Source organism: Lipophrys pholis (genome assembly GCF_963383615.2).
Source record: "Lipophrys pholis genome assembly, contig: SCAFFOLD_656, whole genome shotgun sequence".
NCBI classification, from domain to species: domain Eukaryota; kingdom Metazoa; phylum Chordata; class Actinopteri; order Blenniiformes; family Blenniidae; genus Lipophrys; species Lipophrys pholis.
Genome location: NW_028292034.1, coordinates 1 through 14760, shown reverse-complemented (window position 1 = coordinate 14760; position 14760 = coordinate 1). Strand labels below are relative to the sequence as shown.

The following is a 14760-nucleotide window of genomic DNA, read 5'->3' as shown; positions in this document are numbered from 1 at the left end:
GCGAAATGATGATGCCTAATAAAGCTTGCTTTGAAATACTTGGGTATGACATAATGGTAGATGAAGAATTACGTCCCTGGCTCATCTAGGTGAACTCTTCCCCTTCCATGGATCATTCAACAAGGTAACTACTCACCTGGTAAAAAGAGGACTACATGATCTGGGTTAATTGATAACAAAGTATATAAGATCAGGCAAGAAGGTGCCCCAAAAGAAATATGGAGGATGGCATCTGGTTTATGGTTGATTTGCATTATTAGTTAACTTACATATATATTACAATGCTTACATAATGAATCATCCTATGATCTCATATTCTGGCTTCATGCCTAACTTTATTTTTAATCTCCCATCAATTGTGCTTCGGTTCTAAAAAATGAGCTTCTAGTAGAGACCGTACCCCCATCCAAGTCCTATCCAGCCAAAATTAAATTCCCGATAACTATTTTTTACAATCCCCATACTGCTCACCTTTTGTAACTCTAGCTCATGAATTATTTTCACATTGGCAACCAAAATCTAAAGTTTAGTACCATTCAGTCCCAAGAAAGCAAGGATCAAGTGATTACGATGTACTTTAAGCAAAGATCTGCCCCGAATCCAACCATGATAATATGCTTCCCCACTGGAACAGTTCACACTGGTTGCAATCCCTCAAAAAGTGTCTGTTTTTGCATCCTTCCCCGAACTGCTTATCAATAAAGCTAGCCTTTCCAATTTTCAGGTTGATCAGCAGAAATTTGTTATCACGGGGATTATTGCTATATCCTCCAAATACGATCAGACTATCTGGAAATTGCTTATATAAATCACCGGATAATAGACAGAAAGATGCTCCCCATCTACCATACTTAGACTAAAGTTTGTCTTCTCCTTCTATCCAACCATTTTTCCCATCATATTTGTCAATTCGCAAAGATGGTTCCTAGCCTTACTTTCCCAAAAAGCGATACAGTTCCATTTCCTATGTCAAAGCATAACAGGCCTGGCTTATGATTGGACCCTGCAATGTTCGACAAGTGGGTTAACCAATGATCGCTAAGATTTGTTCTTTAGGTTTTATGATTAAAACTGCCCAGAGAGTTCCTTTTTTATTATCTGCTGGGTAATGATAGAGATGAATGACCTAATCTTAAGCATAGCGATAGGAGAGTGGTTGAGAGTGAGAGTCGGACAATCTGAATGCCTCCTGACTGGCCTGATTGTAAAAGTAGGTCATCTCATTCGTTATCTTGAACTAGTCAACAGCCTACTGGAGAGGGATCACAGATTATTCAGCCTTTTGTTTTTAAATATCCATGTCTTGATGTTTTTCTTTGAATAGTTTGTCTACTGAATATATGAAATCTGGGTTGATGAGACGAGTGGTAAGGTCTCTGTCAATGTCTTGGAGGTCTGTGTCTTCAGCCAGCACTCTGAAGCAGGCATGGACAGTGTAGAGCATTCTTTGCTCGTATTTCTTCTTATCCAATGGATTACAAAAATCAACCTCTTATAACTCCAACATCCTTTTTATGTCCCACATTCTTTTTCCATCCATATTTTCCTTTAAAAGGTATTCCTTATTTTAGTACAGTTAATTCGCCTCTTCCACAGGCATGAAATTCCTCATGAACTGAGGACCTCGAGAAAACATGCTTTCCACTATTATCACGTTTATGCGGTTGTTTTTGAACACCCTCCCGATCTGGAGAAGAATTGCAGCTATCCGTTACATATCCAGGTTTAACAGATTATACTAACTATCGTCTGTTATAGCAAAGGCTTCAATCTACAACACACACAAACGATACCTGTGCTTTGAAATTACTCGGTTCAAAAGAGTCTACATTAAGTAGTAATACTATTCGGGACTGAGTCTACTCTTTACTTGATACTATGTCTCTGTTTTTTCATCAGGGTACGGATCTTCTAAAAAAAGTTTGATCCATCCTGGCACTGTTTGATCCTTTTCGAGGTTTTGAAAATGATCTTTAAGGAGTCTCTTTCGGCGAGTAAAGCTAACAAGCAGAATATTGGAAGCCTCTCTATGTTTCTCTTCAGCGAACTTCAATCTGAAGTGATAAAAGATGTAGGCAGCAATCAAAGGTTTACTTAGCTGGTTTAGACTCTCAGTATTGTAGAGATAGATGATTTTAGTACTGGAATTTTGAGTCTCAGTTCGCTCGAAGCTCTCAATGATGACCAGCATAAATATTTTCATCATTGTTGACATTTATAGCATCTGGTGATTGCCCATCTCCCCTAATTCTTCAAGGAGATCATTCCTTTCCTTAGGAATCTTAACATCCGGATTGGGAACGTTGATGGAATTGATAAGACCACGATTGTATATTCCTGAAGCCCTGTAAAAAGCCCTGCGGACAATGACTTTGAGGTCAAGAGTGATTAGTCGGGACTAGTTGATAAGGTGGCCGAATGAAACAGGCAAGCCTTCGTCTCGATCCAAAGTATCATCAGTTATCTAAGCTATTTCTTCATGCTCCATAGGAAAGGGGTTGGGGTTGGGGTTGGGGTTGGGGTTGGGGTTGGGGTTGGGGTTGGGGTTGGGGTTGGGGTTGGGTAAACCATATCAAAATAATTAAGGTCACTTCCACACTAATTTATAATCATGCATTTGTCAGTGATCTAGATTAGTCACGAAATAGGGAAGAATAACCTCAAGCCCGTCACCTAGATTCTAGACTCTCTCTCCATTCCTCAGCTCATCTAAGCAATTCCCCTCCTCGTCCTCCTTGCCAGACATCACCACACTCCTCATCTCATACAGTTACTCATCAAAAAAAATCATTCTGACATCTTGTTCGCCCTCCGATGCTTCCTTCGCTCGCTATTTAAGAGGATCTGATAGATCAGTAATATGAAGATGTCTGAATGAAATAAGAGAGGCATGCATGGAAAACATTGCGAAGTAATCCATTGAGTATACCTTAAATCTGTTCAATAACTTCTTACGCTTTGGGTCAATCAGAGAGGAGTGTTAGAGACATAAATTGTAGGAAGATTATTTCACTTTATAATTAGAGATTCGCTAAGCTAGGAATGGTGGTGCATCATTTGCTTGTGGACAAAGGATCACTCTCTTGGAGAAGTATCCTCGATACTATGAAACAAAGAAAGGAACACATTTGTCCTCCATTTTGATACAGCTCACCCCTACTCTTCACAAGCTTTATCTAAAAGTTTGTGAGTGAATCAAGGACATACAAATTTGGAGAAAGAAAACAAGGACATAGCATGATGATTAAAGAAAGTGAAGGAATGATGCGAGAAGCGTTAGTTCTAAACTTGATGGTTACTTTTAAGAAATTGCTAGAGGAGTAGGGATCATCTTATGGCCCTACAGAATATGCATGCTTAACAAGGATAAAGGGGCTGGTCTAGTTTATAGAGGAGACCATGTCAATAGATGAGATAAAAAAATAGCCAGAATGGGAAGGTTCTTTACAAAGTTCTATGAGTCCTCATTGAGGACAGGGATATAGCAAAGAGAGCGCTTTATCCGCAGCCCTCGTTGGATATTCTCTCTTTTCTTTCTTTTGCGAGGTGAAAGACAGGCATAATGGGAATATACTTGTCCATTCATCAGGCTGTCTTATCCACATTGATTTCTCCTACTCCTTAGGGTTTTTCCCGGGTAAAATAATGTCAGCTGAAAGGGCCCCCTTTAAGCTGACTAAATAGTACGTTTCCATAATGGGAGGAATAAATTCAGCAGGGTTTGAAACTTTTTAAATAGTTATTTTCAAAGGGTTTGCAACAATTGATAAATCACAAGGAGATTCTGATTTTCCATAAGCAATTGCTGTGCAAGGAGGAAGCTCTCTGCATGATGATGAAGAGCTCTAGGCTGAAGATCTCATCGAATAAAGCTTTAACAACGGCTATACTATAATGTATGATAACTACCAGAGATACACCAATGGGATAATGCCATGACTAGTTACTTTATTTATAAGATTATATTCTCTGATCAACCATTCCCAGAATCATTTAAATTCCAGGCAGTGCGTTTCTTCTCACTGTCTTTCCTCCTTTTTCTACCCAATGCATTGTCTTGGTCTATTTCATAGGGTGATCTATGAAAGGAGCTTAAATCTTCCTTGTACGTAAAAACTTCTCAGCTCCAATCCGAGCTAATCAGCAGTCGCAAGATTTCCATAACTTTTTAGTCATCTGCTCATAATCAAATTGGAAAGCAAGATGCTTGGCCTAGGTCATCATGCTCTCAAGGGTTTGCTGCTGAATATCATACTCTTTTTCAATGCCTCTGTATAGAGCACGGTGTTGAAGTGCTTGTAATTCCAACTCTCTTGTAAGGAGCAATTTGAACTTGTCGATTTAGCGCTGATAGGAGCATTTATGTACCTCTACTCTCAAAGTGATCAGTTCCTATCTTAAAGAAGCAACTAGTGCCGTGAGCCTAAAGAGGGCGGTTTTGACAGCTGGCATTTAAATTTGATTGGATTTACATGTAGGTAATAATGCTAAGCATTAACCTTGGTTGCTTGCTAATTATTTATAGTGGCTAACATTGGCAATCATTTGGCTCTATTAAAGGTAGGTTTGTTTTTGGCTTGCTTTTTTAGTGAGATGCAGTACTAAGATGGACCAGGAACACTCTCCCGAGTTGATTAATTCTAGAATCTCTTTGCCACTACCAAGGGATTAGGAAACTTTAATTTCTTCATCTAAATAGGGGTTTTGCTCCTTTCTTCAAATAATTGCCAGGACCAGGCATGTCTAATTCCTTATTACTCTGGCAACGTTCTTATTTGCCAATAATCCCACCAGTTGCCTTGGCTTTCAGTTCCTTGATATTGTATTCACCTGGACCCAACTCCGTCTTTGGAATTGTTCTAAATCTGCGCTCACTAGACGAAAATCGTTGGATGTAGGTAGGACTGTTAGCTAGTTTAAGGGCAGATGCTTTTGGATCATAATAAAAGCCTGGTGGAGGAGCTTCGTAGGGCCTCATTTGCTTTAGCGAATAAGAATGAGTTAGAGATACATGTTATTAGGATCAATTCTTTATGGGATTTAAACTTGGGCCTGAGTGCTTTTTGCTTAGAATGAGGCTTTACCTGGCGATCACCATCCATTAAGACAAGGTTCTAGTCCTTAATCTATTTCTTCGTTTTGTTGGCAACTGACTTAACTTACGAGTTATTGTTTTTGTTTTACAGAGTTTTGTCTAAGTGACTTTATGAAGTTCTTCTCGTTCATAGCGTACCATCAGATCCCTGTTTTCAGTCAGTTCGTAGGGGTACCAATGGTCTTTACCTGTAGGAATGGATGGTACACTGTTTATCCTCATATCCTCTTTATCTGTTTTTTGCACTGGCTTTTTTACCTTCTGACCCCAGCTCACTGTTTGAAGTAAATGCCAGGACCAGGGGTTGCTTCTCTAGATTTGTCATGAAACCGAGCATCTTTAGAGAATGTTGCTGGCTATAGCTGTGCGAGATGCGAATCCTGGGGGTTAAAGGCCTAATAATAACCTGGTGGAGGACTATAGCTTGCAGCATAAAAGAGTTATTTATCTGCCTTACTAAATTTCATTATTATTAATGAATCTTGAAATATGGACTTCTAAATGCTGGAGGCAGTTGTCACTGAGTATCTCAAGCAAAGTAGGAGCCTGGGACAAAGGGCCAAACATAAACCAACGGGACAGGCCAGGAGCAAGCCAAGACCTGGGAAGATAAGGTTGACAAGGAAGAGAAAAGGAAAGAAAGCAAAAGGACAAGGAAAGGATAGGTATAGAGAAAAAGGGAGCGTTCTAGATAGAAATAGGAGGAGTAGGATATTAAAAAGAGAAACAACGTGAATAAAGAAGGCGGAAAAAGATAAATTATTAAAAACAAAAAGAGATGGAGCATCTTTCAAGGTATGTAAGAGACCCGTATTAGAAAAAGAGGGAGGACATTGAGAGGATGAAAAGATCAATCCAAAAAAAGCTCATTAACTTTAAAAGTATCTCTAAAATGAAATCACAATGGACCGGAAAAGAAGGGAAATATAATAACTACGCTCTAAATAACTTGCACTCTAAAATTCGTTGAATAGTGCCAAAAGACAAGATCTGACAGTTTTAGTTAGTGGGTTGCATACGAGAGCTGACTAAAAAGACATCTACCAGTATTTCATAGGATGGGATGTGGTAAAATCAGAGACATACAGATCATCAAAGATAACCGCACCAAAAAAAGTAAAGGGTTGGCTATATCTAGTTCTATTCTCTCGACTCAGTTAAAAAGCAATAGAACCCACTTAAGAGCCTTGGTTCTTTGATGGAAAGGAATGGCCGGCTCTTCAAGTAGAACATTCTTGTGCTGAAAAAACAGACTAGCTGATGCCAACAGGATGTACAAAACGAATTACTGACTTCGTCAAGAGACTAAGCACAATTTCTAATAAATTTCAGCTCCTGCGCGTGTGATGGTCACAGGACTTAAACGAGAACTGGCTTCCATTGATAATGAAAAGCTGAGGGGTCTTTTTTAACCTTTTGGTAAAATTGATATTCTTGAGGTTAACAGAGATGAATCCGGAGCATGTAAGGACAGGCTGTAATCCAATATTCAGAAGCAAAGAACGCCAGGCTAGCAGTATAGAGAATGCATCGGTTTGAGATCGGGGGCAAAAGATTCGTGTTCAGCAAGTGGGTAAAGATGGAGGGTCTAGGATAAGGGTATCTGATTTAGATGAAGAAACAGCTACTTTTTTAAAGCTAGCTAATCTAAAATAACTCTCATGCACAAACTCGCAAAGAATCACTTATTACCAATAAACTAGCAGTTCAAACATCAGTCGCCCACCTATATCGACTCTTCCTACTTGCTTTATCCTCATGACCATATGTTTACTCTAGACGATCGTAAATCAGCCTCGTTCTTCAATGAGTTGCGAGCAGACGTGGAGGAAGAGTGCCAGAGATTTGGGGAACTGGTACGAGTTCAGGTGTAGTTTAATTCACAGGGAACGTGTGGGTGCGGTACAGAAGCGTATCATCAGCCTCTAAGATGCAGGAAACCCTTATCGGCAAGTATTTTGACCGAAAGAAGATATTTTGCTACTATGTTAGCTAGTAAGTTTATAAGCAGCATGTTAAGTAGTGATAAATAAAACATTCATGCAAAAAATAGATGAACTGAAAAGCTATAATACGCTACTTTAGAGCGCAGGGTCCATCTCTGCAAACTACCCTCCCATAGGAAATTGAAATCTGGTTTAGCAAACACTCTGGAGTTGAAACTGCACCTCTCTTCATCATCGAGAATGAAAAAATACCAACAAAAAGTGCACTTCTAAAATGGAGAGAGACTCACTTGAATGAAAATAGAAATGATAACATTCAGTTCAACTTTGGTTCAGGAGAGTATCCGTACAACAATTTTCCATCAATGCTCTTAATTTACTACGATCATCAAGGAGTCTCTTAATCTGCGTAACAAAGTTTAAGTCAAACCTGAAAATATACGCCGATTATTTAGCTACTGGCTGGGAAAGCCAGTGCTGTTATGCAAAATTCCATCATTGGAATTAACCAAATTATCTTCGTTATCGAATGCCTTCAGAACTGCTGGACCCAATACATGAAGAAGCTAAGCTATGGATACCTTAGACTTTGCCACATAATATAAAAATGGTCATAACGATTTCTAAGTAGGGATACACAAACTTGAAATTGATAGTAGTACAAAAATACTACTGTTATTCAAACCAAGCTGCTTCCTTTTCCAATTTTTGATTTGAACTAGCATTCTCATGAAAATCCTCTCCTGCATCAGTTTTTCCTCAATGCCATTTCCTCAAACTCTCTTTATTTCTGGTAGGTAGAAGAGAAATGCTGTTTCCTCAGGCTAGCGATGAATCCGTGCAGAGAGTTGTCAGGCAGGTTCATGGGTTGATAACTTTTGCTAGAATTAGTTCTGTAACATCGCTTTCTAGCTTTTGAAGCTGATTATTGATGTTTGGATTAACTATAATCCTCTGCTTTCAGTTAGCCTTTAAATTTTATGTGCTACTTATAGAGGGCTCTCTTTTGAGGAAATTGGCAAATAAATGAAGGATATTGTCCCACTTCAAGGTCTGTTAGCTGCTATTAACCCCTTCGTTGTAAGGGATGGAACAGGATGATGATAAAGAGCCGTAGAGTGCGAAAGATAATCCATCCCTTCAAGCACAACCATCTGCAATTATCCGTAGGATGGTGAAAGATGGACCGACATGCATTGTGCGGTTGTAAGAATTATTCTATCACATGAATGAACTACAGGTCTATTTTGATTTAAAAGATCAGCTGGCTAAAATATAGAACTTTCTTGTGGTTTACCACCCATACAATAAGTATTAGCTGGTGCGTATGTGGCATAGAGTGACTACCCATACAGAAATCAATCCAGTCGACAAAATCAGTAAGGGACTTTAGCTGTACAAGGGACAGTACCTCCCTTCAGAAAAGGATCTCTTTAGAATCATAGTACAACTTCCATATTTTTCAAAGAACTTTCTGCAATCGAACATAGCAATTACCCTTTCTATCACCCCAAGCTTATTGGCAGCAGCTTATTCCTCAAGCAGCTTTTCATCCGAGATGAATACCTCCGCAACGAATTAATCTTTGATGAGTCCTGCAGACAGAACTAGACCTAGGATATCACAGTCGAAAACCTGATCAAAGAAAAGCTCAATCCCCTCAAACACATAAAACAATCTATTTAGGTTAAGAGCAAGTTCAATTCATACTCATAAAGCTAAGAGCAAAAGAAGGTTGCTCTACCGAATAGCTTAAGACAGCGAATGAAGATGATGCTAAAGAGCATCAGGACTTGCAGCCTTGAAATTTCTTCGGGCTGTGATAAGTTTAGAGCTGGATACGAGAAGGAAGTGAAGAGTATCCTCCGGAAAATGGGCATCATTACATCGAATATATCTGACAGTGGAAGAGTAAAGGATTAGTACAACTTTCCTCTAAATTTTAATTTCCTGCGAGATACAGAACTGTACTTTGATGAGTAAATAGGCAGCAATATAATTATTATAAACGGTGGATATGGATTTGTCTGCCCTGGTTTCATTATACTATAGAGGTAACTTCAGCAAAATTATGCTTAGTATTATCCATCTGACACATAAGCTATCTCAGTGCTCAAATAAAAATCACTCTACCAAAAGGACTCAACATTGTATTGGGAATAAACAACGAAGAACCAACGGGGCAGGAACCTTCCACCAAAAAAGTAAACCTCTACAGCACAGTCCTAGAGAGCATGAGGTAAACTACTCGAATTTCAAGCAATCGAAAATGGCCTTTTCTCAATTTGTTTGAAAACTAAGTACTACCAGACATTCTTCCTTCTCGGCTTATTTTCACAAAGATAGATGATCCACAATAAAGTCTCATTCATAAAAAGCTGATTCAAGATTGGATTTCCCTCTTAAATTTCAGAAAATCACTCACAAGCGAGAGCTGCATTCCCGATACTCAAAAGAAACAAAGCTTAAGTTATAAAATCCATTCGACTTCCGTTTGAAGATGAAAATGGAAAACTAGATGATACTGTTGAAGAAAGAGTTGAACATAATTATTGCAGATAATCGCAAGTTGTCAAGCACATCCATATTTTCAAAACCTTAAAATTTAGTAATTCAGAGTAAAGATAAAGCCAAAAAACAAAATAGTTCGCAAAAAAATTGATACCCTTGAAGAGTAACTGGCAGATCAGAAGATGGCAACAGCCATTTCCTAGGTTATTCTCGACAGATTCCAAAGATTAAGCACATCTGCGAAGAAAATTCCTTTTGGCAGAAGGAATGGGTAAAGACACTTAGCTAGTTTAATAGCAGCTTAATCAAAATGATAAGACAAGAAAAACAATACATTGACAATAAAGGACAAAAAAAAAACCACCCCCAGCTATAGGGAAATTCATCAGGGGATATTAATAAAGCTTTATTTAGCTATCAGAAGCCCATGATCATTAAGTGTTTACCCATCGCGGATAAACTACGCGCATGAGTCCTTGTAGTCAAATTAGAAATTCAAATTCATTCAAGTTTAACAAATTAACTTCAATTTCATTGCTCAAAAAGATACAGTCCAGAAATTCAGTCCAACTGAAACCTAACAGCCCACCCAAGGTTTAGTTTTGGTAGGTACCAGATCTTTATCATCTAGAGACGATTATATGGATAAATGGCATCTCAAAATCCGCATCCCTCCAAAGGAGTTTTTACAGCGCATTTAGAAAATTGATTGCCTTCTTGAGAAGCTTTCAAAGTTAGGACTACGATAATACAGTATACCTAGTAACTTTCTAAACTCAAGCACAGGAAAGCTGAAATATGCACTATGCGTGATCGAATAACGCTAGAATTGAATAACTACTCTGATTTTTAGAGAATCTAAAAGGCTGAAAAATAAGGCTTTTCCAGTAGAGTAAAGGGCAATCTTTATCCACAAAAAGAAAGAGTTTAGAGATTGAAGGATGAAGCAAATAATCGTATCATGCTCATCAACTTCATGAAATCAGCCATTGCTGAGAAAAAAGTCAATAATAAACTTTCATAATGATTAAAATAAACATATTGTTTCATTGATTCAAAGTTTTGATTTTAAACCAGGGAAGCCCAAACAGTCAGCCAAACGGTTCCCGTAGTCTGAGTTAGCCTTTTGGAACATCTTTATTGCTCGTTCTTGGATTTCTTTACTTGCATCTCCAACGTGTCCTCCGATGTTTTTAATGATGTTTGATTTTTCTTTTTCAGAAAAAACCTTCGAAAACAGCAAGCCTGCCTGACTGAAATCATCATTGGGATGAGCAGGTTTGAATCTTCCTAATACTCCTGTCACTCGATATGGCGAATAGCGAGCATCAACCTTGAAGTCATAAGTCTTGAATAGGTTTGGTTCATAATTGGGATTACTGCCTTTGTTACCGTCTATACACATAGGACCGTCTCGTTGGTTATTGTGGACGCGGGATTTATATGGACAGTTGATTGGAATTTGATCATAGTTGCCTCCTAAACGATGTCTGTGAGTGTCTGGGTAAGAAAATAATCGTCCCTGCAACATTTTATCCATAGATGGTTACATACCTGGGACAAGATGCCCAGGAGAAAAGGCTGATTGTTCTACATCTTGGAAGTAATTAGTGGGATTTCTATCAAGAACCAATTTTCCTACAGGCATAAGGGGGTAATCGAATGTGGCCAGATTTTGGTAACATCAAATACGTTCCACTTATACTTGAGTCCTTCCTATTCAGGCATCACTTGAATAAAGAGTGTCCATTAAGCAGTCTTCTTTCATTGAGATGGTTGAATAGATCCCTCTGAGAATAATCTGGATCTTCACCTCTTAATTAAGCTGCCTTCTTAGCATCCAAATTCCTCACTCCTGAAGTAGTTTTGAAGTGCATTTTTACCCAGAATCCCTCTTCCTTTTTGTTTACCCATCTAAAAGTATGAGAGGCATAGCCATTCATATGCCTGTAGCCATCTGGAGTTCCTCTATCAGAATACAGAATAGTGACTTGATGGGAACTTTCAGGAACTAAGGTAATGAAGTCCCAAACCATGTTGCAATCAGGTAGATTTGTCTCAGGGTTCCTTTTTTGAGTGTGGATAAAGTCAGGAACTTGATAGGATCGCGAATGAAAAAAACAGGAGTGTTATTTCCAACCATGTCCCAGTTGCCTTCTTCTGTGTAAAATTTAACAGCGAATCCACGGGGATCTCTGGCAGTGTCCGCAGATCCCTTCTCTCCTCCAACAGTTGAAAATCGAGCAAAAACTGGGGTTTTCTGATTAATCTTCTCAAAGCATTTGGCCTTGGTATATTTGGAGACATCATGAGTAACTACAAAGTATCCATGGGCTCCTGATCCTTGGCATGAACCACTCTCTCAGGAATCCTTTCCCGATCAAAATGAGCCAGCTTGTCAATTAGATGGAAGTCTGAGATAGCAATGGGGCCATGCTCCCCAGCAGTAAGTGAATTCTGGTTATCTTAAATAGGTTGTCCTGTAGATGTGGTTAAAAATCTTTTTTCCATTATTATTTTTGCTTTTCAATCTAAACTTTATTGTGAGAGATGTTTTACTGCTTATCTATCCATGCAAGAATAGTAACATTCAATGTTTCTTAACATATGTATGTTACACTTATTATCAGGATCTCAAAAGCAAAGAGTGTCAGTTAGGCCTACAAGACCAACTGCAGCAAGACAGATGATCAAGGAATCTGCGTTCGAAAGCAGATTTGCATTCAACATATATTTTACAGAAGTAAGTTGAAGGGACTGCTAAGCAAGTTATATAACAAGCTAATCAGCTGAATATATATCAATAGTGCTAATTCCTTTGCTGATGGCTGTTACTTTGCACCTTTAACAACATTGCTGAAAAAGCACGCGGGGGGCGGGCAATCATCTACAAGATGACTTTGAAACTTTATTGGAGGATCCTTTATATCCCGATCCAGTAACAGCATGGAGGAGAGATTAAGATCTAAACTGTGTCAATGAAGGTCTACAAAAATAAGAAGACTGTCCCTCCTGGGTCAGCAGTTTAAACCAGTGGAAAAAGTATTTGAGAGATCCATTCAAGAAGTAAATAAGATATGTTAAATATCTTCAGACTAGAATTGCTATCATTTTACATGGAATATTTCAGATGTCATATGAATGCAAAAGGCCATTTTGCTCTCACCAATAATTGACCATCTACTCCAATATTGTTGCCTCTCAAATAGATTGAGCTAAGACTAGGCCAGTCAATTATAGATATTGATTGAGCACCTTCATCTCCCATATTATTGAAGCTCAAATCGATCAAGGTCAGCTTGGGCCACTCAACTGAAGAAATTGATCGAGCACCTTCAACTCCAATCTTGTTGATACGCAAATCAATTGTGGTAAGATTTGCCAGATAGCTGAGGAAATTGATCGAGCACCTTCTGCTCCAATGCTGTTATTGTATAAATTAATTGAGCTAAGCTTAGGCCAGTTCGCTTTGGAGATTGACTGAGCACCTTTTGATCCTATGGTATTGTAGTGCAAATTGATTGAGGCAAGGTCGGCCAAGCAGCATTGGAGATAAATCGAGCACCTTCTGCCCCAATATTGTTGACAGCTAAATTGATTGAGATGAGATTTGGCCAATTAGCGTTTGAGATAAATCGAATACCTGCATCTTCAATGATGTTGTGCTACAAATTGATTGAGGTGAGGTTGGGCCAGTTAGCTGAGGAGATTGATGGAGCGCATTTTGCTGTAATGCTGCTATAACCCAAATTGACTGAAATAAGGTTATACCAGCTAGCTTTGGAGATAGATTAAAAACCTTCTTCTCCAAAGCTGTTGTAGCGCAAATCAATTGAGGTAAGGTTTGGCCAATCAGCTCTAGAGATTTAGTAACCATTTTCTGCATTTAATGAGCACTGAACCAATTCACAGTACTCAATTGCTCACTGTGTATGCATGCGAGCCATTCAGCAGATTGGCTTAAATTACATCTTTCTGATTAGAATGTTACGTAGCTTCAATACCTCTAATGAAGGACACTTAGATTTGTTCAGGTAATGCAGAGTCATACGGCTTCTTGTGATCTCAATCTCTTGGACCATTGGTAGAAGTGCACATCCTGCAAATAATGTCGGTGCCTGTTAGTCAACCTTGATTTTCTTGATCCAGGAATGCAAGCGAATTAGCTTTTAAAGAGATATTGAAACCCTCTCAGTTAATTGCACTTCAGATAAGACTGGCTAGTTCCATAAACTGAGACTCAGTGCATCAGGTTCATGAACAGGTTCCATATATGAATTATAATTTGGGATCTTTAACAAGAAAAACGATTGTACTGTGCCTGAAGTAAATGCAGGGATGAATTGATGTTCATCACCATGTTATATATGTATAGCTGTTATGATGGGTCTCCATTTACCCACAACGATTCAATTACATATTTGGAGCCAAAATTAATTTTGTAGAAGAGGAGATAAAGAGAGGAGTCGAGATCCTGATGAAAGGAAAGAGCAGATTGAGACAGTTAAAATTTACAAGCTTTATATATGGTAATCATTTCATTTAGATGAATCGTTTTATTCATCTTTATTCATCTTTGTAATACAACCCTCTAGATTTAGCAGACTTAACAGAGTTGAGGCACAGGGTTGGGTTGGTTGGGGTTGGGGTTGGGGGAGGGTTGGGGTTGGGGTTGGGGTTGGGGTTGGGGTTGGGGTTGGGGTTGGGGTTGGGGTTGGGGTTGGGGTTGGGGTTGGGGTTGGGGTTGGGGTTGGGGTTGGGTTGGGGTTGGGGTTGGGGTTGGGGTTGGGGTTGGGGTTGGGGTTGGGGTTGGGGTTGGGGTTGGGGTTGGGGTTGGGGTTGGGGTTGGGGTTGGGGTTGGGGTTGGGTCTGCATATTCAGCCTTTCACAGCATTTAGCATAGCCTATTACACAAGCAGTCAGGAAAAATAACACAGCAACATAGATTTATTTTTAAGGAGAGGTCTTTAAGGGGTTGGGGTTGGGGTTGGGGTTGGGGTTGGGGTTGGGGTTGGGGTTGGGGTTGGGGTTGGGGTTGGGGTTGGGGTTGGGGTTGGGGTTGGGGTTGGGGTTGGGGTTGGGGTTGGGGTTGGGGTTGGGGTTGGGGTTGGGGTTGGGGTTGGGGTTGGGGTTGGGGTTGGGGTTGGGGTTGGGGTTGGGGTTGGGGTTGGGGTTGGGGTTGGGGTTGGGGTTGGGGTTGGGGTTGGG

General features: G+C 39.5%; 1 protein-coding gene across 1 annotated transcript; it reads right to left on the bottom strand.

The window, feature by feature from the left end:
• Positions 1-11372: 11372 nt before the first annotated feature.
• Positions 11373-11966, bottom strand: LOC308128260 (peroxisomal catalase-like; the record flags this gene model as incomplete). The annotated part of the gene is given in 3 exon segments (XM_080493958.1): positions 11373-11650; positions 11653-11898; positions 11901-11966. Coding segments are annotated over 3 exon segments (590 nt in total), but the record flags the coding sequence as incomplete, so codon positions are not given.
• Between the last annotated feature and the right edge of the window lie 2794 nt (positions 11967-14760).